We start from the raw sequence: 26712 nt of genomic DNA, 5'->3' as shown, positions 1-26712 counted from the left end.
AGCAGGATGACAAATTGAAAGGATTAAATCAAGCAAGGATTCAGAGGGCCAAAGAAAATGGTCTTTTCTTTTGAGTCTCTTAAATTATTTTAACAACTCCATCAGCCTCATTCCAGCCTCATAACCCACTTTATATCTCACTGATTTTGCTGATTAAATATCTAAGCAACAAAAGATGAAAAATGCTGTCAGACAGTAGCATTTTCAGCTCATCTAAATCGTGATTCTGTGCTGATTGTCTTTCAAATGCCACCTAAAGTAGCTAAGCATGTGCTGAATGTATCACTGATATCAGCCAGTAGCATGATAAATGAATTCTCCTTTAGGTTGTACAAAGAGTACACTGAAAATCTGTCTCCGTTACCTGGGAAACCTGCCAAATGCTGCAAAGAGCTGAAATATGAATTAACAGCAGCATTAGGAAGAAAAAAAAAACAACAACAACAAAAAAATAAAACTGACAAACAGAAAAAAAAGAAAATAATCACTATGGAGTTTTTCCAAAAGGTTTATTAATTATAGAGGAAGTTGTATGTGATCAAAAACAACAGAGTGTAAAAACAGAATCCAAGTATATACCTAGAATGTCACTAGGGCACAAATTAGGTTGTTTTATGCAATAATTTCTTCACGGAAAAAAAAAAAATATCATCAAAGTGCCCTATATATGACAATTCAAATATACCACATATTTCAAGGCACTTGAATACCAGTATATTCTGCATCTGCCGCAACAACAATTTCATATAATCATCAGGTTATTGCTACTGTAATGATCCGAAATGGGGAAACTTAGTACAAAGTGTTTTAAACTGCATCCTAATCAAATACTTGATCAGATCAAATCAATTTGAGAAAACTCAAATGAGCAAACATGCTTAATAGATGAAGAAAATCTATAAGCAATTTGAATAAAAGGATCTTGAGATGGGTTTGGGGAATAAGCAGTGAAGCAAAAGAGAGGAAGGACGACCTAAATGTGCCAAGTAATACAGCAATAATTCTCTTTCCAATAACACTTAATGTTTTTAAAGACATAATAAAATGAAATATCTAATTAAGTATTAAAATATTTGGTCTTTCTATATAAAACCTGGAAATAAAGATTAGTTCAAGTTGCGAACATGCATAGCCTCTAGGTAGTGTGAATAGAAAAAAAAAAACACTAACAAAAACAAAACAGACCATTCAAACACATAACATCAGCCACAAGCCACAGCTGTGTTTGTGTTCAAACAACACCACCTCAGTTTCACACAAAAGGCACATATAGAAAAGGTAAGAGAGGTACAGTTTGAAGCACTGAAGCACTAATGAAGCTCTCATGGTTTAAAGCTACAGCGCATTTCATTTTACACACTGAAAATCCACAAACTGCCATAATAAATCAAGAGGTGCTCGTAACCGTGTATTTATATCCGGTTTGCATAATATCATTTCACATCTGAATTTACCCTTCAACCAGAGGGGAAGTTCCCTGGGGTATCACTGCAGCACACTGATATGACTGGAAATTTCCTCAGGTGTTAACTCTCTAAACCTCGAAATTTATAATGGCACTCTGTAGATATATATACATAATTTCAGAATTTCCCAAAATGTGTGCACTGTAGCTTTAAGAACAGCTTGAACACTTTCTCGTTGAATAATAAAAAAAAGTCTGCATATCCTTCTTAGTAAAGTGTCAATGCAACAACAAAGAAGAAATTTGCATAATGATATCGTCCATGTACAATTACGAAAGAAAAATTATTTTTCCTATTTTTATTAATACTTATCTCTATCTTACGTAACTAATACTACGATAAATTCACAATTTGAGGATATTTAAAATATTGCTCACCAGGCTGTCTCTCATCAGCCCTTAGATCAAATTAGATAAAATAAAACACATTTCCAACATCCTTTCAGCCCTGATTGTCACACATTTTATCACTAATCTGACAGTTTTTCCTCTGAGAATTTTAATTTAATTCTAAATGATTCTCAATCTGCCGTGACATTATTGCACAATTCACTGTGCATATCTAAATACATACATTTTATCCTTAGACCTTTTCACCATTTTCACTCATGATATACAAATAAAGGAGATAACTAAGCGCAATTTGAATAAAAAAACAAAACCAAAATACCAAACCGCAAAAAAGTTCAAAGCGCAGAATATTTCTTGCTAAATTCACTTGAATTGAAGCGGTACACTGAGGAAGAAACATGAAACCGCACTGAATGAACAAAATATTTAGGCTTCTGAGCTACTGAAGGTCATTCACAGTCCTTAAAGGATAAAATACTTTTCCCATTAGATTTCATAAGCATACAATAATATACATACACGCTGTTCCAGAGAAAGTAATTGTAGCTCTTTGGTAACTTTCATCTCAAAGGGTAAATTCAGAAATGTAAATCGAAAGGATATGCATTCACAAACATACACCTGTACAGTATGCTCACAAAAACATACTGAGGTGTGATGCACGAGTCAAGGTGAAGGTCCAGGTCTTTCTATACTGACTTGTGTACCTTAGCAAACATGAAACCTCCAACTTCACTGCCACCATAAGAAGATTAAAAAAATATGTTTAACAAGCTTGAATGATGCATAATGAAAACTTCCAATTATTTTTGTATCTGCGTTATTGCAGAGAATGCATGCTTGTGTGACTTCATGTGTAACTAGTAGCTCTGTGTGAAAGTTGGGATGGATTGTGACAATACACTGCAGAGGTTAAAAATAAAATGTAAGCTGTAGGTTGGATACATACTGGAATGCATAGTGATCGGACAGCATGGTCCCTTTTTAGAGGTAGATTCTATGATGTTCTATGAGGGTTTTATTAATGTCCCACTTCTCAACTGAACAGCTCTGTGAACATCAGTTAGAATCTAACAGTCTTGCTCCATAGGCCTACATCGTTTAGGCGTTTACAAGCAGATGTAGTGGGCCCTGGTGAATACATATCTGCTAATAAAAATGATTGGACAGAATAAATGAGTGCAATTTTAATACAAGGCACAGTACAAGGAGGTGCATGAGTGACAAGATAAGTCGTGGCCCCTTAAGTGGAATGACAGCTTTACTGTATGTGTACATGTGCATTTGTCTGAGCATAAATATTTGTGCGCAGTGATGTGACAGGATATGGTGTTTCTCAGGATTTGATGAACGCAGGGATATTAGGGACTGCATGTAGATATGTGTGTTACTCAGAGGTCAGTCGTGGCCTTGGCAGTGAGGGCCTGGATGCGACTGGTGTTGCAGTTTTTGCAGAGAACATGGCCATCCAGAGGGTAGCAACCCTGGTTGTCTCCCTCAGAGAGCAGACAGCCACAATCCTATAGTGAGCGCACACACACACACACACACACACACACACACACAATAGTTTTGAAAAAGGTCAGTATGAAACTTCTATTTCCAAAGACATTTAGAAATTTTTAACGAACTACCCAAGGACTTTCACTCACCTCACAGCGATAACACTGCACATGGAAGTCACGGTCTAAAGCCACAATACGCACAGTCTCCTCCTGGCCAGGTGCTGGCATTATGGGCTTTTGACACACAGAGCAACGAGGGGCAAATTTCCTTGAAAAAGGAAAGGAAAAACAATCAAAGACCGATCCAAACCAAACCACAACATACACTATCATTCAAAAGTCTAAGGCTAGGAAGAAGTTTTAAATAAAATTAATAGTTTTATTCAGCAACAACACATTAAATTAATTAAAATGAGAGTAAAGACATTTATAATGTTACAAAAGATTGAAAAGATAGCAGGGGATCAAATAATTGTATTCACTGACAGTGACAGAAATGATCGGTCTATAATTTAATGGTAGGTTTATTTTAACATTTAACTCAACAACAACAAAAAATCCAGAAAAACGCATTTTAAAAAAGTTATAAATTGATTTGCATTTTAATGAGTCAAATAAGTATTTGACCCCTTCACAAAACATGACTTAGTACTTGGTGGCAAAACCCTTGTTGGCAATCACAGAGGTCAGATGTTTCTTGTAGTTGGCCACCAGGTTTGCACACATCTCAGGAGGGATTTTGTCCCACTCATCATTAAGGTTTCGAGGCTGACATTTGGCAACTCGAACCTTGAACTCCCTCCACAGATTTTCTAAGGGATTAAGGTCTGTAGACTGGCTAGGCTTCTCCAGGACCTTAATGTGCTGCTTCTTGAGCCACTCCTTTGTTGCCTTGGCTGTGTGATTTGGGTCATTGTCATGCTGGAATACCCATCCACAACCCATTTTCAATGCCCTGACGGTACATGGCCCCATCCATCGTCCCTTTGATGCGGTTGTCCTGTCCCCTTAGCAGAAAAACACCCCCAAAGTATAATGTTTCCACCTCTATGTTTGACGGTGGGGATGGTGTTCTCGGGGTCATAAGCAGCATTCCTCCTCATCCAAACACAGCAAGTTGAGTTGATTCCAAAGAGTTCGATTTTGGTCTCATCTGACCACAACACTTTCACCCAGTTCTCCTCTGAATCATTGGCAAACTTCAGACAGGCCTGTACATGTGCTTTCTTGAGCAGGGGGACCTTGCGGGCGCTGCAGGATTTCAGTCCTTCACAGTGTAGTGTGTTACCAATTGTTTTCTTGGTGACTATGGTCCCAGCTGCCTCGAGATCATTTACAAAATCCTCCCGTGTAGTTCTGGGCTGATTCCTCACTGTTCTCATGATCATTGAAACTCCACGAGGTGAGATCTTGCATGGAGCCCCAGACCGAGGGAGATTGACAGTTATTTTGTGTTTCTTCCATTTGCGAATAAATCGCACCAACAGTTGTCACCTTCTCACCAAGCTGCTTGGTGATGGTCTTGTAGCCCATTCCAGCCTTGTGCAGGTCTACAATCTTGTCCGTGACATCCTTGGACAGCTCTTTGGTCTTGGCCATGGTGGAGTGTTTAGAATCTGATTGATTGATTGCTTCTATGGAAAGATGTCTTTTATACAGGTAACAAACTGAGTTTAGGAGCACTCCCTTTAAGAGCGAGCTACTAATCTCAGCTGTATAAAAGACACCTGGGAGCCCGAAATCTTGCTGATTGATAGGGGATCAAATACTTATTTGACTCATTAAAATGCAAATCAATTTATAACTTTTTTTGAAATGCGTTTTTCTGGATTTTGTTTTCAGATTTTTTTATTCTGTCTCTCATTGTTAAAATAAACCTACCGTCAAAATTATAGACTGATCATTCCTTTGTCAGTGGGCAAATGTACAAAATCAACAGGGGATCAAATATATATACTGTACATATATACACACACACACACACATATATATATGTGCTGTCAAACGATTAATTGCGATTAATCACATCTAAAATAAAAGTTTTTATTTACATAATGGATGAGTGTGTACTGTGTACATTTATTATGTATATTTAGATACACTCACATACAGCATATATTTGGGAAATATTTGCATGCATATACATTTATATATTTATATTCTTATATTCTTATATTTTATATATTTAATATCATAAACTTAACATATTTTTCTTAAATATATGCATGTATTTGTATTTATATATACATAATAAATATACACAGCACACACACATATATTTGTCATGCTGCGCGGGGAGCAAGGAGAATGCAGGAGACGAGGAGAACAATCAACATTACTTTTAATTAAGACATCGCCAGGAAACATGGAGAACAGGGGTGAGACAATCAATACCAGAACTCAGAATAACGTACAGACAGGAACTTAAATACTACTCAAACTAAACAAGATAACTAAACACAGCAGGACAGAAATTAACCAATAATGAACTAATAAGAATAGGAACTGCCAAATAAGGACAAGACAGTAACACAATGGGAACGCACATGTGACAATATTATGTAAACAAAAACTTTTATTTTGGATGGTTTGGATGGTTTGACAGCAATAATATATATAGTAATACCTGCTGAAAATAAACTAATTACATTTGAAAATATATTAACATAAAATGCTGTAATTTTAAATCATAATATTTAACAGCATTATTGTTTACTGTATTTTTTTTTTTAAATGCAGTGTTGGTGAGTATAAAATAATTTAAAAACATAAACATTAACAATAATAATAAAAAATAGAATCCTACCAACCCAAACTTTTGAACGGTAGTGTAGTTAGATATGATGCAACAATTATTTTTGGGCCTTAGTTCATATTTTTGGCCCTTCATAGTAAAGTTTGGCCACCTCTGCTCTAGAACGTTTGGTAATTTGAAGCTACACACTTGTATCTATTCCATTTACACTTTTGAAAGTGGTGAAAGCCATCAATAATTTTACTACCCAGCGGAACTTATTTCAAAGACACAAATGTTTTAGAAAGCTCCACAATGACTAAATTTGTGTGTTCTGCAGTTTGAGAACATAGGACAGGAACAGAGAGAGAAGAGTGTACACAAAGCATAACAGTCAGGTGATTCACTTCTTCATTGGGTTTTACCAACAAACAGCAAAAAGGGGGAAGTTCAGCAGATGGTGGCCTAATTATACCACAATAGTAACAATGAGTACAATCCAGGTACGGCCCAACTGTTCTTCGACACAATGGCATTTCTGTTGTGATCATATTCTCACAATCCCATATTCCTTCTGAAACCTTTCAATTCCTTAATACATACAAAACAAAGCTGAACAGGCTACTTAAAAGTCATATTACCTGTAAATAAGATTGTTTTGAATGTGATGCTTGAAACCAAAAATAGCTTTAAATATTTTATTATGTTTATAAGTTAATGTAATTGAGATTAAGATAACAACATGTGTTTGTACATATGTTTATATGGAAATAAGAAGCATATTTGTGTGCCTGGTCATACTTATGGAAGTCTTCGATGCAGTGGATGTGGTTGGAGGCGTCCACAGTAAAGGGAATGCCGTCCAGACTGCGATGGCAGACCACACAGGTGAAGCACTGGGGATGATAGGCCTTCCCAGTTGCCCGAAGGATACGCTCCATTATGGGCTTACTACATATGTTGCAGGTCTCCAGGGTGTTCTAAAATCAAACACAGAGAAACAAAGATCTTTTATAATGTACAAGCTCAGCCAAAGCAAACTGTAGAAAAAAGGCAAAAAACGCACACACACACACAGAGAGAGAGAGAGAGAGAGAGAGAGAGAGAGAGAATTACTTTTAGAATGTCTTCATTAACTTTTTGAAGCCTGAAAGATTTGGTGTAATGGATGGACAGACATCTGTCATCTTCATTTGTGTTTGGAAGATGAAATGAATGAAATGGTGAATGAAAGTCTTATGGGGTTAGAACGATATGAGGGTGAGTAAATTTAAATTTTTGGGTGAACTAAGCTTTTAACTTTCTTTATATGGAAAATAGCTGGTTAGGCATTCTGATAGATAACTACTTTAGTGTTCCTCGCAAGAAACAACGTCAAACAGGTTTGGAACGAGGGTGAGTAACTGATGACAGAATTTACATTTTGGCCGAACAGACCAGATCTGTTATCTATCAACATTTAATGGATTTTCGTAGGATAATGTGTGCATCCAAATGGCTGTCACAAGTGTATCTGTCCTCAAATGCCTGTGGGAAAAGGGGGGAGGTTCTGATATAAAGTACATATAGTGAGCAATGGAATGAGAGTGAGATCTGATTAGCTACTCTCTGATTCACAAACAAAGTCATTTTTCACTCTCGCTTTCGTTCTGTGAGAGGCGCAGCAGTAAATACGTCCACTTTCTGATGACTGCAGGCTTTTCCTCAGCCACGGATACCGGGCCGCGGGCCAGCTGATGACTTTTCGCTCACATTCCTCTTCTTAATGTCCACCCCGAGCCCTGGATTTGTTATTTCGATATTTCATATAAAAGAATCTTCTATCCCCCTCCCTCCCCTCCAGCTAAGCAATTACAGCAAAGGATGGTGAAATCATCTGTGTGTGATCAATTATAGGATGAGTTTCTCTTTGAAAGCATGTGTGTGAGACCGTTTTCGCATGAGAGGCTATGATGCACAAATATTTCCTGGATTTCTCCATTCGGGATTCGGTCGCTCAGACACATCTCAGTGTGTGTAAGTACTCCAGGCTACAGCTGTCCTCTTTGGCTGCCTGTCTTTTTGGCACAGCCACTCAGCACTGTTTTCAAACACAGACTTCCATGCCTATGTGCATGTGTGGCAACACTGTAAGCCATCACATTTGCCGCGCCAACGAGCCCTGATGATTAGGGCTGACAGTCCTGTGGGTCTTCACTTACACTAGGGCTGTGCGATATTGACAAAAAGGATATCCCTGTTGTCTAGGATTTAGCCGATAATGATTATTTGATGATAATTCTGTCTGATATAGTAAGCTAACTTGGCTGGTTTCAGCCTATCGTGGACATCTGATGAAAAGTTTCATATTTTTGACAGAAATCTTCACCCTTAACGGACTATATCTGCCCCCTTTAATTGATTTCCAGGCGCATTTTACCTTTAGTCCACTTTATTGCTTTATTGAGCATTTTTGCCCAATTCCACCCGCCTCTCTGTCCCACTTCGCTTATTGATTTCTAAACATATTAATTGTATGCGTCATCTTTTATGTCAAACTCTTAGGTGACACATAGTGTTCCTGCCAATGTACTGTACAGTGTTACAAATATGACACTTGTGAATATATCCGTCACTTGGAACAGATCTGTAGTAGGCCTATATAGAGTTTTCAGCTGCATGGACAGAATTTACTGGAAGGAGTCCCATGTATCAACACAGCCAAATCCTGTTTGCTCTGCCTGTGCTCTCGGTACACCGGCAAGCTGAGGCGGGGGTCAAAGGACTTGGCCCTGAGCTCCTACGATCCGCTCATCATTCTTACATCAAGTCAGCTTTAGAGCGGCATGTCTGGGAAGACTGACTACTGAGGGATCACCAAGGCTCGAGAAGGCCATAGGTAGACAAATTTCTAATTTGTGTAATTTCTTTCACAAGTATAACAGAAATTACCATTATTTCCCAGAGCAACACTTGTGTACAAACAATGTCCGTTCCACAATCCTCTGCAAATCCTGGAAATGGATAAAGCCTTTAATAAGCTTGCTACTGAGAACCCTTGAGGCTCGTCTCATAACTCTGAGGCGAGGAAGAGGGGGAGGGGAAAATATAGAAAGACCGACAGCCTGTATATAGCCTTCAGGAACACAGTCTAATGTTTAACCTCAGTCTTTGAGCTTTTCTAAAGGACTTGAAGCAGAGTCTGGATCCCTGCTGCTTACAGTTTTCTGAAGAAACATTCAAAAGCAGTCCGCTTTCACACTTCAGAGCAGATTTCACACAATACGTTGTGCCAGAGTCTTCGTACGAACAGTGTGACAGTGAAGACTGGGTCAGTCAGACCTCTCTTCCCCAGCACAGCTTTTCAGTTTGCTGCAGCTTTTATGTTGACGTCAAAGCAGTTTTGATTTACATGCTGTGGATTTACTGTCCGGTAATAACTTTCAAAGATGGTTTAGGAAAATCTGCACAGAGCACCACTAATGGCTTCTCTGGTGGAAGAATAACAGCTTGGAGAGCCACTAGAGGGCACTAAACGTCTACTCATGCTCTCAGTTTACTCTTCTCTGCTGCCGGAGTGTAATATATTCACATATATACCTCTTTTTTCAGCTTCATACATTTCTCTAAGTGTTTGCCCAGAAGGCTAAACAAACGTCTAGGCAGATGAGGTAGAATGAATTTAGGTCAGACAGCTTCCTTCTGAACGAAAGGGTGAGTGGAGAGCACTGAAGTCAATTGTAGCCTCTTCTTTCCCTTGTTGCTTTTTCAATTTCCTGACAAAGTGTTCCAAAACTCTCTCTTTCTCCCAGCCACTCTTCTTTTTCTGGGTGCAGCACAGCTAATCTCCAAACACAACAAAGAATGCCGTAACAGGACAACTTTGCATAGTGCTGGACATAAGAACGACTAAAAATCTTTGCAGTTCACAAATGATGATACTTATTTGAAGACTGGTCTAAATAAAACAGAAAGCAGACTGTCTGGATAGGAATAAAAGAAGGTGAATTGCAAAGACAAAATGTCAGGGGAAAAAACGATATTCATGAAGGAAAATGTATATATACTGTAAGCATCAACTGCCAATTCACTGAGTTCAATGTGTATTTAAGCAAAACACTCTGAAGTTACTGGATGTGTTCTTTGATAGGAGGCTTTATCAATTTTACATGATTTGTTTTGCACAGAATATTAAAACACATGTACCATTCAATAGCACTCTGCCAAGCATTTACCTTAGAAACCGTATCCAAATATTTTCTCAAATACAAATAGTTTTAAAACCAAAATGGGCTTTAATACTTAATTCTCGAGCAATGCCCTGAGTCGTTATAAATACATCATGCAGGATTTCACATAAAACTTTTTGATTTTCTGTCAGCACCAAATTTCCATATTCATTTATGTACATATATGACAACTTCACATTAGCGCACCTCTCTGCCATATATGATAATATACAGATGCCCCCCAGAACAAAATAAAATAAATAAATAAATAAAAATAACTTAGGATCAGGATCATCAGATCATGAGGTGAATTTATATTTAAAAAAGCAAAGAAAACTATGACTCACTGACTGTAGCTGAGAGGTCAAAGGTCAGTAGGCTGCTCTGAACAGATGAATCATTGACTAAAGATCTCTCATTCGTTTCAGCTGACCAGTCTGTGTATGTAAAATTACCAGGGCTGTCATTTTATAAAAAAATTAAATTTAATTAACTGCAGGATTAATAAACATAAGTGTGGTTTGGCCTTTATATATACGGGTCAGAAGACATGAATAATTGCACAATTTTTATCATATACAGAATTTAAGAAAATGCATTAAATTATCAACCAGGCATACTGTATATACAGGTCTTAAGAATGAGGATGTCATCTTTAACTAGTCTTGATAGATGGTAATTGGTGACAGGTGGACAGAAGGTCCTTAGCATTGAGCAAACTAGAGCCAAACTGCTGCTTTGGATCCCTGGGACTGTGAGGTGCTCAGGGAAACTATCTTTTGAACTACTTAAATAAAGAGAGTTAAAGGAAAGAGAGCTACAGGGGATTGGATATGAATGCAGAGGCACTGAGCCAAGAACTCTCGATGTCTTTTCCCAAGACATCACCCGCCATTACATTTCAGAGACATTCCTCTACTGACTTCACTATGGCAGTTACCTCAGAAGGTTTCACTGTTACTGTAGAATATCCCAGTATTTCTTAATGATCTCATTCAAAAACCATACATACCATACAACACTTCTATTCATCCATTTATCAAAGGAAATATAAGTAAAAGATTCTGATGCAAGGCAATCACAAAAAAAGTGTACTTGATAAAGAAAAGGAATTATTAAAAAAAAGAAAACAAAAAGTTTATTCTGAAATACATAGGGCAAGTTCTTAGAAGGGAAGTCGTGGCCTAATGGTTAGAGAGTCGGACTTGTAATCCAAAGGTTGCGGGTTCGAGTCCCCGGCCGGCAGGAATTATAGGTGGGGGGAGTGAATGTCCAGCGCTCTCTCCACCCTCAATACCACGACTGAGGTGCCCTTGAGCAAGGCACCGAACCCCCAACTGCTCCCCGGGCGCTGCAGCATAAAATGCCCACTGCTCCGGGTGTGTGTTCACGGTGTGTGTGTGTTCACTGCTGTGTGTGTGCACGTTGGATGGGTTAAATGCAGAGCACGAATTCCGAGTATGGGTCACCATACTTGGCTGAATGTCACTTCACTTCACTAGAAATATACTTGTATTCATGTTGGTTTCTTATGCCTTTGAACAATTTTTATACATGATATTAGCAATTATTAAAAATGTTATGCCGTGTAACCATCAAGTAAAAAGTGGTAATATTTTCCTTTTTTAACTATACAAACACACGCATGCACACTTTGAATTATTAATTCATGAAAACAGTTTAACAATTAATACCAATTTAATTCGTAAATATCAAAAATTGTATTCTTAAAGTATTTTTAAACAAATGAATAGATCTGGACAAAAAAAATGAGCAACATGTCATTGATCCTAATCCTTGCCTGGTCCCCTGCTTTGTCTTCATTTCCTCTCCTAAACTTTATTCTTGCTGTCTGCCCATCTTAACATCAGCTTGAAAGCAGAATGTGACTGCTGTTGACACATGGCTCCAGATCCATCTTATAATGGAGCCAAAATACAGCAGGCAGCACTTGAAGTGACACTCCATCAGGTCAGCTTGAGGTCACATATTTTCCTCCCTTGAAGGAAGTGATGCAAGTTTGATTCAAAGAAAGAAGCTACAAAACAGGCTTCAAATGGTCACATGTTCTGCTTGGTTACATCTACATTACAGGAGAGGCATACAAGTAATGAAAATTAAGCGCTGTAACCTGCTCCATAGATACACACAATGCAACCACACACACAAACAAACAGGAACAACAGCACGAGGAGGGAAGTTGCAAGGCAATTCATGCAACTGCTATCTAATTGGGTCTCTCCTTTGAGGAATGCCAGCCAGTTAATCATGTCTGAATACACAGAACTCAATTAGTAGCTTGCTAATGCTAATGCAGACAGATATGAATATTTCATAGCAAACGACGGTAGAGAGAGTATGCTTTGCTACAGTAGTTCTAACATCAAGCAAAACAAGCAGGGTGGATTCACCTGTCTTCATCGCCCTCTGTACTTCAGCGTGATAGGCGAGCGTGGGCAGCGCTAACTCTTTCAAGATGTGCACCAGCCGTGCTGGTGTGAGGGTAGCTCCAGAAAGGTGTTGGTGTGAGTTTCTGTCTGTTCCCTACCCTTTACATCTATCGGCTCGGGCTGAAGGCAAGGTGGGAAGCAATGTCATTCGCAATTAAATGGGGCAGACAGAAAAGAAAGAAAGCACAAAGACATTCATTCCTTTTGTGATCTTTAGTGCTCTTGTAATTCTGATCAAAATTGACTTCAATCAGCATCCGCTTGAACTCTATTGTGAGCACGTGTAATTGTTGCTGAGGAGCTTTGTTTTCAAACTCTAGTGTGTCATCACCTTCCTCCAGAACAATGACAGACATGACTGTTGGCCCAGCCAAGTGGGTGGAAACTTGCACTGTGGCACAGTCTGGCCGACGGGATGCTAGTGTCATGCAACAGAGGACATCTGTTACCAGAAGCCTCCGCTGAACGTGGCAAAATATACCCTCAGTGGGCCACCCTGGGAAAATGTCTCGACACAGCCTGAAAAATGCCCTTTGTGGTTCCATTATACAGTATAGGCTTCTATTAGCACACAGGTCTCTTTGTTGAAAAACATAGTTTTTGGAAAATATGGCTTAAAAAATTGCGTTTAATTGAATTTATTATATAAATACTCCCAGTTTAATAGAAGTAGTTTTATCATAATTACAGCAGGAATTTTAGACCTACTGAATATATTTTAACTTACAGTTGGGCAAAAAAGTATTTAGTCAGTTCTCCCACTTAAAAAGATGTTAAATCATATTGTCTGATTTTTAAAGAATTTATTTGCAAATTATGGTGGAAAATAAGTATTTGGTCAATAACAAAAGTTCATCTCAATACTTTGTTATATACCCTTTGTTGGCAATGACAGAGGTCAAACGTTTTCTAAGTCTTCACAAGGTTTCCACACACTGTTGCTGGTATTTTGGCCCATTCCTCCATGCAGATCTCCTCTAGAGCAGTGATGTTTTGGGGCTGTCGCTGGGCAATATGGACTTTCAACTCCCTCCAAAGATTTTCTATGGGGTTGAGATCTGGAGACTGGCTAGGCCACTCCAGGACCTTGAAATGCTTCTTACGAAGCCACTCCTTCGTTGCCCGGGCGGTGTGTTTGGGATCATTGTCATGCTGAAAGACCCAGCCACGTTTCATCTTCAATGCCCTTGCTGATGGAAGGAGGTTTTCACTCAAAATCTCACGATACATGGCCCCATTCATTCTTTCCTTTACACGGATCAGTCGTCCTGGTCCCTTTGCAGAAAAACAGCCCCAAAGCATGATGTTTCCACCCCCATGCTTCACTGTAGGTATGGTGTTCTTTGGATGCAACTCAGCATTCTTTCTCCTCCAAACACGACGAGTTGAGTTTTTACCAAAAAGTTCTATTTTGGTTTCATCTGACCATATAACATTCTCCCAATCCTCTTCTGAATCATCCAAATGCTCTCTAGCAAACTTCAGACGGGCCCGGACATGTACTGGCTTAAGCAGGGGGACACGTCTGGCACTGCAGGATTTGAGTCCCTGGCGGCGTAGTGTGTTACTGATGGTAGCCTTTGTTACTTTGGTCCCAGCTCTCTGCAGGTCATTCACTAGGTCCCCCCGTGTGGTTCTGGGATTTTTGCTCACCGTTCTTGTGATCATTTTGACCCCACGGGGTGAGATCTTGCGTGGAGCCCCAGATCGAGGGAGATTATCAGTGGTCTTGTATGTCTTCCATTTTCTAATAATTGCTCCCACAGTTGATTTCTTCACACCAAGCTGCTTGCCTATTGCAGATTCAGTCTTCCCAGCCTGGTGCAGGTCTACAATTTTGTTTCTGGTGTCCTTCGACAGCTCTTTGGTCTTGGCCATAGTAGAGTTTGGAGTGTGACTGTTTGAGGTTGTGGACAGGTGTCTTTTATACTGATAACGAGTTCAAACAGGTGCCATTAATACAGGTAACGAGTGGAGGACAGAGGAGCCTCTTAAAGAAGAAGTTACAGGTCTTGTTTATAGGTGACCAAATACTTATTTTACAGAGGAATTTACCAATTAATTCTTTAAAAATCCTACAATGTGATTTCCTGGATTCTTTCCCCCCATTCTGTCTCTCATAGTTGAAGTTTACCTATGATGAAAATTACAGGCCTCTCTCATCTTTTTAAGTGGGAGAACTTGCACAATTGGTGGCTGACTAAATACTTTTTTGCTCAACTGTATATCAGGGATTTTTGAATAATGTCAAAAAGGTTGAATATATATATATATTCAAGATACATAGATAGATAATAGGATGAATTTACTATTTACTAAAGCTTAACTAATATATTCATAGAGTGCAGTTATTATAAAGTGTCACTGTAAAAAGAAATATCCCTATCCTGTCAGTGTTATACTGGGCTTATAACACATGCTCTTCATATTAAAGCACAATAATATATAAAAGGTTGCGAGAAAATACCATGCATGTTTGAAAAGCGTCATGTTCAGCAGTGGCAGCTCTTAAAGTAATAGCAGCCAAATAACCTAATAATCAGCTGCTGTGATGTCTGTTCATCAAAAACAAAACAAAAAAGAGGAAATCAACATTTTAGGTTCAAGGATTCATCTGTTTAATTTAGAATAGTGTTTGATAAGTGTATTCAATTTCTGTATATTTCCTACTTGCTGAAGTGCACAGGCAAATATGGCAATTGTTATAATTGGTTTATGTATAGATTGTTTTAAGTTAAATTAAAAGATATAATTTTTTAAAGTAAAAAAATATTCAAATTCATAGCTCCCATTTATACTGTAATGCTGAATGGCTATAATCAATGGTTTAAAAAAGAATTAAATAAATAAAAAACTTTATTTCATATAGACATCAGTATTGGTATCAGTTATACTCGCCTTCAGTGATAAAAAAAAGATGCCACTAAACAAATATTAAAAACTATACTGTCTTTATGTTGTTTCTACATTAATTTAAAGATTGCATGGGAAATTATTACAATATAAATGTATATTTAAATACTTTAATGTTAGGCGAGATTAATTGCGAGTAATCGTGATTAATTTCAGAAAAAAAGTGTTATTAATTAGCTTTTTATTTGTCACGAGTCCGGAGTTCTTCCCTGTCGCCACCAGAGGTCACCATCACCCTTCCTCCCGGACTCATCTACGTAATCACATACACCTGCCACATCACATACACCTGCTTAACCACACACACCTGTACACTTAACACTCCCAGCTGTTCTCCGTTTGCCACAGACTATATAGTCTCCCCTTTCCCACCACTCTGCCTGGTTCGTTAATTGTAATTTACAAATGTGTTGCAGTGAGTACATTTCCTGTGTTTTGCTCTGGTTCTGTTTAGTTTTTTGCCGTGTTGGCTTGTTTTTTGAAATTAAAGAGCACTTCCCTGCACTTGGACCCTGACCTCATCTTGACATCGTGACATTATTCGATTAAAAGAACTAATATATATATATGACTAAATATATATAATAAATATATATACATATATATATATATATATATATGCAGGTGCTGGTCATAAATCATGAAAGAGTTGATTCATTTCAGTAATACCATTCAAAAAGTGAAACTTGTATATTAGATTCATTAATTACACACAGACTGATATATTTCAAATGTTTATTTCCTTTAATTTTGATGATTATAACTGACAACTAATGAAAGTCCCAAATTCAGTATCTCAGAAAATTAGAATATCAATTAAGACCAATGCAAAAAAATTATCTTTAGAAATGTTGGCCAACTGAAAAGTATGAACATGAAAAGTATGAGCATGTACAGCACTCAATATTTAGTTGGGGCTCCTTTGGCCTGGATTACTGCAGCAATGCGGCGTGGCATGGAGTCGATCAGTCTGTGCCACTGCTCAGGTGTTATGAGAGCCCATGTAGCTCTTCTGAATTGTTGGGTCTGGCGTATTGCATCTTCCTCTTCACAATGCCCCATAGGTTTTCTATGGGGTTAAGGTCAGGCGAGTTTGCTGGCCAATCAAGAACAGGGATACCATGGTCCTTAAACCAGGTACTGGTAGTTTTTGCAGTGTGTGCCGGTGCCAAGTCCTGTTGGAAAATGAAATCTGCATAAAGCGGGAAGCATGAAGTGCTCTAAAACTTCCTGGTAGACGGCTGCGTTGACCTTGGACCTCAGAAAACACAATGGACCAACACCAGCAGATGACATGGCACCCAAACCATCAATGACTGTGGAAACTTTACACTGGACCTCAAGCAACGTGGATTATGTGCCTCTCCTCTCTTCCTCCAGACTCTGGGACCTTGATTTCCAAAGGAAATGCAAAATTTACTTTCATCAGAGAACATAACTTTGGACCACTCAGCAGCAGTCCAGTCAAGACGCTTCTGACGCTGTCTCTTGTTCAAGAGTGGCTTGACATAAGGAATGCGACAGCTGAAACCCATGTCTTGCATACGTCTGTATGTGGTGCTTCTTGAAGCACTGACTCCAGCTGCAGTTCACTCTTTGTGAATCTCCCCCACATTTTTGAATGGGTTTTGTTTCACAATCCTCTCCAGGGTGCGGTTATCCTTATTGCTTGTACACTTTTTTCTACCACATCTTGTCCTTCCCTTTGCCCCTCTATTAATATGCTTGGACACAGAGCTCTGTGAACAGCCAGCCTCTTTAGCAATGACCTTTTGTGTGTTGCCCTCCTTGTGCAAGGTGTCAGTGGTCATCTTTTGGACAACTGTCAAGTCAGCAGTCTTCCCCATGATTGTGTAGCCTACAGAACTAGACTGTGGCTGTGTCCAAATTCAGGGTCTGCATCCTCCTTAGGATCCTTCCTACCCGGTTGAAGGAGGAGGGATCCTCCGACGTCCGCAAAACCCGGAAGTCGGTGTTTGTGAATTTGGACAGCCTACCCTTCTTTCAGTTCCCTCCCTTACCCGTTGCTCATAACCTGTCGCCTAGCAACCGTGACAGCGCCAAGCAAGAAGCGGGAAAATGGACAAAGAGTTATTCTCCTCATTTTAATTATTTTGGAAGAAATAAAGCAATTAAATAAATTAAATACTTTCTTTGCTCGTTGTCGGAGAGTTTTTATATCAGACTACAAGACAGTCACATCCAGGTAAGCCATTATAGCCTATTTTTATTTGTTTTTAAGTATTCTACTAATTTCTCCTACAAATTCATTGAGCCGAAGCATAAACTTTAGCTTGTTTTGTCAGAGAAACTCCTCTCCCACTCCGCTACCGCTCGCTTCGTCCGCCATTACGCTCTGCCGAAAAGAATTATGGGATAGGTAGGACGGGAAAGGATCCACCACACCCATCCTTCCAATTCGGGGAAAAGGAGGACGTATTTGTGGGCCGCATTTGAAGGATCCTACGAATTTGGACAGCCTTCGTCGCGGCGCTGTGACGTAACATCCTTCAAATGAGTACTCCGAAGGATGCAGACCCTGAATTTGGACACAGCCTGAGACACCATTTAAAGGCTTTTGCAGGTGTTTTGAGTTAATTAGCTGATTAGAGTGTGGCACCAGGTGTCTTCAATATTGAAAATTTTCACAATATTCTAATCTTCTGAGATACTGAATTTGGGACTTTCATTAGTTGTCAGTTATAATCATCAAAATTAAAGGAAATAAACATTTGAAATATATCAGTCTGTGTGTAATTAATGAATCTAATATACAAGTTTCACGTTTTGAATGGTATTACTGAAATAAATCAACTTTTTCATGATATTCTAATTGTATGACCAGCACCTGTATATATATAACTAATACATGATATATATATCATGTAGTGTGGTTAATTAATTAGTTAATTAATTAATAATTTTATTATAAATGCTATTATTTTATTATAAATGTTTAAAAAGTTTTTTTTTTGTAAAATAGTGATTAATATGTGTACATTCACATGTATTCAGAAAAATGTTATTGCATCTTCTTGGTGGTAACATGAAAACAGACTATGCAAAATAGTTTTCAAAACCATGTGAAACTAACATGGAGTACATTTCTAAGAAAACCAGTTTTACACTTTTTAAAAGATTTTCCTGTCTTGTGGGCACTCATATTTGTCACTGACCCAAATAGTAAAATCAAATTCTCTGGAATGCACAATCTCATAATGGTGATTGCATTTCTCCCCGTATTTTCCATGAGAGAGTGTGCAGTAAATCAGTAATGAAGCAGGCCATAGGGACCTGGCCATTTATCTAAACCAGCCTCCATCCAACAAGTTGTCTGGATCTGAATAATCATGCAGTAAAAGTCCAGGAGGAAAGATGGGGAAGGGGGACCACGTTAAACACGCCCGATTACCAGAAATTATGATCGCCAATTAATTAAGTGCTCCAGGCAATTAAGTGTTCTGACAGTAGTAACGTGAGCCGCCTGGCAGGAAGAGAGTAGTTTCGACAGGGAAGAGATCTGCAGGGTGCCACAAACATAGCACTTTACTAACATAATTAACCTCAATGCCATTCAGCCCTGCAGTCCGCCTGCTTAAAAAAAACAGGGCTATCTCGCAAATGAAAGCAGTCTCAGCCATTAGTCTTGTTGAGATGATCAGCAGTGGGCAACTTACATGGAACAAAATGGCATTTACCTCTTGTTGCTCAACAGCAGGGCGGCCATTTCCTCCGCTGATCCTGGATTAAGAACTACTTTATTGGCTGTGAAAATGTTTTTGTGTATTTAACAACATGGTTAAGGATAAGCTTAGTGAATAAGGTCAATAGTGATCTGCTTAACCCCCTAATTTTGTTAATCGGATCAAATCTCACATTAAAAGACTTTGTACTTTGACTTCTGATGGCAGTTCACTTCAGGTAGTCACAGCTACAAAAGTTAATCTTTAGTCCAATTTTTAACACCCCATCGGTTCCTGAAAGTATGGAAGCTTGTTTCTGTCATGGAATACAAATATAAAAAGGGTAACTGCATCATTTTATCTCACAATTCTGACTTGGTCACACAATTTTGTTGTTGTCAGAATTTACCCTTTGCAAGACCCCCCACCCCCCTTGGTTACTGTTGCTATGTCCGATAAACCATGTCGCTCTTACCACATATCAGGTTCTCACACCGTGAAAAAAATACATCACGAACAGACATGACAAGAAAGAGCAGGTTACTTTTGGTATGAAACATAGTCTTAGTTTTGTCTTTTTTTTTAAAGAAATTCAAACAATAATAACTGTTTTGTGGCTCTTTAATGTGTCATGACAGATTGCTGTACTGTATTTTGTGGCAGAAAAAAATGCAAGATGTACACAGAATTCTGAGGAAAAAAGTCAGAGTTGCAACATGCTGACTCACAATTTCAAGTTTATAACTCATAATAGCAAGTCTTGGAATTCTAAGAAAAGTCAAAAATTGCGAGAAAAAAGTCTTAATTGTAAAAAAGTCACAATTACCTTTATTTGTTTATTAAGATATAAATACAATTGTAAACAAATAAATCAGAAATATGAGATCAAAGAAAAATATATATTTGTTTTTATTCCTTGACAGACACACACACACACACACACACACAAACACGCACACACACGTTTGTTTTTGTGAACTGTGGGGACATTCTATAGGCGTAATGATTTTTATACTGTACAAAACATATTTTATATCGCTCTACACCAACCATACACCTAAACCTACCCCTCACAGGAAACTTTGTGCATTTTTACTTTCTCAAAAAAACTCATTCTATATGATTTATAAGCCTTTTGAAAAATTGGGACATGGGGTAACGTCCTCATAAGTCATATCAGTTTTATATTTTTATTTCTTGGTGAAAATAAGCTTCCTTATGAAACAGTGGATCAGTCCAAAACAGAAGCTGGAAGGCCAAAAGAAGCAATCAGGCTGAGCTGATGAATATGGATAACAGTTTGTGACATAGACACTGGCCCATGGGGGACTTTACCAAAGAGCTGAGCAAAAGATTTGAACCAGAGAGAATTTTTGTGTTCCTAAATATTTATGTAGAGGAGTAAACACATGTCAAAGCTGATCTTGCACTAGGGGAAAGAGCCACAAGCTGCACTTCCCCCACTAGCACTCTCTGTACAAAGCTCTTAATTTATGATAATGTGCATCATCCGACAAACTCACTCAGAGAGGGGACACATAAATTTAGCCTCAGCTGTGCAGTCTTCTGTACTTTGTGTTCATAAACCCTGGGAAAGCATGACCTGTGTGACCATTACAAAACATTTTAAAGGGGAATTCACAGAATGCATTCTGCCCACTGATAGTGGCATATATATTTGCACACTAGGTGTTGCTTTAGCACATGATTTATTAAAGGAATTATGCAAATTGGGTATCTGTGAGCCTGTTCTGAGTGCTAGGTTGTGGAGGATGCAGCAGACTATTGCAATGTGGTATGTTTTACATCATGGCTCTGCCACTGCAATCCAGGATTCACAGAATATATCATATATACGCTCAACTGCATCAAATGATGAATAATTGTTGCCATGATAAACAGAAAATGTGGGTTAATGATGTGATGCTTTTTAGTGCAGGTTGTAATGTGGTGCAACTTTCCCCAAAATGAATGATATTTAAGTAAATAAAAATTTAAAATTTTCAGCAGCCATTACTTCAGTCATGGCAGCTAAAAATTTAGCTTTGATATCACAGGAATAAATTAGGCTACATTGTAAAACATTGAAATAGAAAATAGATATTTAAAATTGTAATAGTATTTCAAAATATTATTATTTTGACTGTATTTTTAAACAAATAAATGCAGCCCTGGTGAACATAAGAGACTTCTTTCAAAAACATTAATAACTCTTACAGACCCCACATTTTTAAACAGTATGGTACTTAAAAACTTGAAGCTTTGAAAAAAAATGAAAATTTTGAAATGAATGATTGAAATGAAGATGTGTATGTTTACATGTATTAAGGGTGTAAGGAAAATGCTTTTCCTTCAAAGTTACAGCACAAAACACTTTTAGAGTCATTACATTGAAACTTCCCTTGAAAAATGGTTTAAAAAGTTTTCAAAATCATTTGCGACTAACATAAATACAAAGCTTGCATTCCTAAAAACTTGCACTGTGTTTTAAACTAAATTTGAAAATAATTTTCTTTTTCTCTATATCTTCTCATATGCCATTAACTCATGTACATAAACATCTCTTTTGAATTAAACTGTATTTACCGCCTACATTCTGCTGGTGCTGTACAAGCTAACTAGCTTTACACTGAGAGAGGTCTATTTGTATATTTGCATACAAACACAGCAATTAGCCCACACCAAGGAACCAACTCTCTCATTTGCCAGAGTAACACTTCTGTTCACCCCAAAGTAGTGTCTTTTTCCTTCCCGTGTTTTAGGCCATAGCAGTTTTCAGGAACATTTGTCTCTAAGTAACCCTGTTAATCACACAGCTCCACAGAGAAGTCTCAAGCGCTGAACTTTCCCCTCAAATCCCTGTCAAAACTTTACAGACCAAAAGGATTAAAGGAGGAGGAAAATGATGTGGTGGTTCTGCATTTCATTACAGAACAATTGTGAAAGTATCTGTAAACTTTGAAGGGGTTTTTATTTTTGCATGAATTGTCTTAAAACATTTGCCAGCAGGCTGAACATACTGTAAATCCTGGGCAAACATCAGTGCTGTAAACTGTGAATAATGTGCTGTTGACTTTGCATAAAAACCTGTTCCCACTGTGCAATATAACATTTAAATAGTTGAGTTTGTGTAAGAGGCTCGGTGAACATGTGCAGCCTCAATTACATTAGGTATTTGAAAACGAAAAAGGTCCGAGAGCGGGTACCAGATGCACACCACAGCTGCTGCTTTAACAACACATCAAGTTAATCAGTGAAAACAACAGACAAACCACTGATGTCACATTAACAGGATTAGAGACCACTTCATGCAAAAAGGGGGATTAATTGAGCTGTGAATAAGTTTATCTGTATTGCGCCATATTCAAACAAGCAATGATAAGTCGCTGATGGGTGGAGCCAGGGAAAACCAACGCACAAAAGCTGATTATTACCATTGTGCTTTGTGGGTCAGTTGCGACACTGGGAGCACACGGAAGATAAGAAGATGGGAGTGCAGGAAGCAGATGAGAGATAACAGAGAATCTCCAGCAGGCAGCCTTCCTGTCTATTACTGAAAGGAATGAATGATATCTAGTTGAACTGTTCAGAAGTTCTGTGTTGTCTATTGCCTAGAGGCGGAAACATGCTAAAGCTATCGGTGCTGTTCAAAAGAATATGCAAAACAATAGATTTTAACAAATGGTCTGCTGTTTCCTGTTTGATGCTATAGAGAAAGATTACTGGATGTCATTGTGTGATAGTCTTTATTCCCAAACTAATTCATACTCAGCACTTCGGTTTCCGTTTGAAATCAAAATATATGCAAAAATATATGTATAATAATAATAATAATAAACTATTGTTAAAAACATTTGGGGTATGTTCTTTTTTTTAAGTTTGAAATATCTGTTCTCTATTGTAGTATATTTTAAAATTGCCCTCCAGAAATCACTCTGATATGCTGATTTGGTGTTCAAAAATCATTTCCAATTATTATCAGTTAAAGAGAGTTTGGCTGCCTAATATTTTTGAGGAAACATACATTTTTAAAAATTCTTTGATAAATAGAATGTTCAAAAGAACAGCATTTATTTGATATGTATATGTTTTGTTCAAATAAGTATAAATTGAAAAACCTTATTCACCCCAAACTTTCTCTCTCTGTTTCTCTCTCTGTCTCTCTCTCTCTCTCTCTCGCACACACACACACACACACACACACACACACACACACAATAACACATTCAGACTCTTGATTGATTATTAACTGTGCAAACTGTAGCTGTTCAAAGAAAGATATCATAAGAGAAACTTGACATAATAAATGCTCACAATAATTGTAAATGAAATGTAATAAATTTTGTACAAAATTAGTGGTGAAATTTGAGCCTCTTAAAGTAAGGTGAGAAATTAGTTACAGAATGCTGTCAAGATGTCTATTTATGACTAGATGACTTTTGAAGTCAAGATGAACCAAAATTTTAAATGCCACAATGAAGAGCTGCAATCCTGTAATGAAGTTATGATCATTATGATAAATTATCATTTTAACTCAGGGCCCAATAAGTTGACATGAAAATTGTATTGAAAACACTTCAAAAACACAATGACTGTCATACACCAAAGGTATTTATAGAAGGAAATGCAGTTATTTAGTAAGACGTGACCAGTTTACTAAGAAGTAGAAAAGAAGATTTCAATACATTTAGTCTCTTTTCTTTAGAACAAAGCAAGTGACATTAGATACATAACAGGTGTTTCCCCCATTCTGTCTCCCTGGTGGCAAACAGAGCAGTAAATGAGATGTTTATATAGGAACAATGAAAATATGAATATTATGATCCTTTCTCTGCAGATAAATAAACTGATAAATAATGTACAATGTGCATTCTTCCTATCTTAAAAGATTCCTAGACTGACTCGCTGGCCTCATTTGAAGTTTCCCCCAGCTCACTGGGGACTGCCATGTCTCTATAGAGACCAACGTCTCATGCTCATTCTCTAATCGCACAGAGGCGTATGACCCTGAGCATGAGGAGAAAAGAAGAAGAAATTACTTTCATTAAGAAATTCAGATTTCTTCCATCCTTTTGATCTTGTGCCAGAAGAACATTTATGCTGATGAAATGCATAAATAAAGTTCTTAAATTATCCCGGCCCTCTTTAGCGCATGGATCCAAGTTGGAAAACTTCCAGAGGAAGACAAGTACAATCATTCTGAGAGCTGATCAGTGTAGTGGGGGTGATTCAAGAGATGGCTTGAGTCACTGATACTTCAACTGTTTAAGTGATTCATCTGTTGAAGAAGTACACAGACAGACATAATAGTCTGACGCTGTTCTTTGGAACAAAGGTTAACTATTGCTTTTCATTCATTTTCAAAATGAATGAAATGTACAAACCCAGTGTCCCTCTCAGTATATTGCATTGTGGCTTGAAGTACAGGGGAAAATCAAGGAACAGTTCACCCCAAAATGAAATATATATAAAAGAAAAGTCTATTTTGTTTATCTATACAATGAAAGTTAGTGGGGTTCAGTGTTGTTTGACCCCCCAGTGTTCTGCAGAAGAAAAAAAATCATACAGGTTTAGATAAGGGTGAGAAAATGATAACAGAAATGCTATTTTTGGATGAACTATCCCTTTAATATCTAAAAAAAACAAAAAACAGCAGCAGCCAGAAAACCTGCACTGCTACTGTGTATTTAAGATTTATTATTTCCAATTTTCCTATGCTCCCTTGAATATTCAGTAATAATTCTGTGAAACTGTGCCCTCTACTGAACTCCAAGATGACACTGTGCCCTAGTCACAGCGGTAAGTGTAGATGACTTAGTAAGGGTTTACTGAAAACCTGGAGGAGTGGTAAGGTGGGTTTGGCTTTGGTGACAATGCTGGAAATTACTCTGGATTTGCCAATTTGAGCAATGGGCAACAAAGAAAAGCAGTGAAACCTCAGTGCTAGGGCTATATGTTATAATTTGGAGAACTTGGCATTTCCTACAATATCAGGCAACAAAACTAAACATGAAAATTCTTAACTTCTTTTGGCTGACATAAATCAAGAACATAAAAACACAGAGAGAGGTAGAAAGTTACAGGTTAGATAAATGGATCTGCACATTCAACACAATCTCAGGGCAATTCATAACTGTTTTATATTTTGTCGAATTGGTGGCTAATTCATAATTCATACACTTGTATATTTTTGTATGACCTGCTTAAGCCCCAGTGACGGTTGTATTTAGGGGTGGACATCCATTCTTGCTTTTTTCCTAAATATTGTATGTTTTCTTACAAATCCCATAATACAAATTATTACAAAATTGCCCCCTTGTAAAAAATAGTTACTGTAAATTTTCCCATAAAATCAGGTTGGCATATTTGTAAGGGATAAAACACAGATCGGTCGGATCGGTGCTTTGTGTCAGGATTCCGATCACTCTATCAGGGCTACTCTATGGCTACTTCCAACTTAATACATGCATGAACATGGAATATGCTATATTGAGTTAATTAAAAATTGTGAGGTCAGTCATACAGTGTTGTTCTGGTCAACAGGGCATCAGTTTAAACCGAGATTCTCAAGCCAGGGCCCACATAATGACCTTTGGATTTGTGCATATAAGTGAATAAAAAAATTGATAAAAAAAAAAAGAAATTATAGTTGGATATAATGCAAAATATAATTTTGGCTCACAGTGTGGCCCTTCAAAAGTTAGGCAACTCTGGTTTAGACCATTTAAATTGTTAAACAAATCTGACCGATATTAACAATATTCTAGCTTCTTTGAAATTTGCATTGTCTGTATAAAAGAGAAGCACACTAAAGAAAGTGCTGGCTCAGTAATACAGCGGTTTCTTAAAAGGGAAACAGGAAAACACTGAAGCCACAACAGAAATGTAAGAGGCTACACATGCCATTGGAAGTGGAAATAACACAAGTACAAACGGGAAGCAATGGTGAAATAAAAGGCAGTTTGAGGAATGGCCTGGTTTCTTTGTGAGTTGGGCTAATACTTATTTTTGGTGCTGACCGACTCTGGATTTCAAAATGTTATATTTACAGTAAAGATTGATCAAACAGAAAAGGGCTTTTCTGCACTTTTGCTCTCGTCAGCTTGGAAATGGGTCAGCATGTGATCCATATAAACACCACAATCAAATAAAGAATCCTTTTATAACAATATTTCCCTTTCTACAGAGCCTGCTCTTTTACATATAAAGAGCCATGGCTGAGAAAGATCAGACCAGGTTACTGGTGGCTAAGTGTGAACTAATTTGATTGCCAGGTCTTCCAAAAAATGTGGTTGTCGAAATGGTGTGAAAGAGTTTGTGACATTACAGCCTTTAGCACTTTGTACTGGTATTTATTTAAAATCATTTGTGAATCTTTCTGGACCCAACCAATGAGTCAATGT

The 26712-nt window shown here is 37.8% G+C and overlaps 1 protein-coding gene across 2 annotated transcripts in view; it reads right to left on the bottom strand.

Moving 5' to 3' along the window:
• Window positions 1–491: 491 nt before the first annotated feature.
• The window catches only part of LOC306845192 (lipoma-preferred partner-like), a 188171-nt gene continuing 161950 nt past the window's right edge, over window positions 492–26712 (bottom strand). For both annotated transcript variants that reach the window (XM_079377842.1, XM_079377843.1), the window contains exons 9-11: window positions 6857–7035; window positions 3469–3589; window positions 492–3336 (exon numbers count right to left, since the gene is read on the bottom strand). In XM_079377842.1, the coding sequence (XP_079233968.1) occupies window positions 3208–3336; window positions 3469–3589; window positions 6857–7035 (429 nt within the window). In that variant the 3' untranslated portion in view covers window positions 492–3207. The remainder of the gene's footprint in view (window positions 3337–3468; window positions 3590–6856; window positions 7036–26712) is intronic.

Source organism: Barbus barbus (genome assembly GCF_936440315.1).
Source record: "Barbus barbus genome assembly, chromosome: 25".
NCBI classification, from domain to species: Eukaryota; Metazoa; Chordata; class Actinopteri; order Cypriniformes; family Cyprinidae; genus Barbus; species Barbus barbus.
Note: the sequence above shows the minus strand (reverse complement) of the source record. Positions and strands in the feature narration are given on the sequence as shown.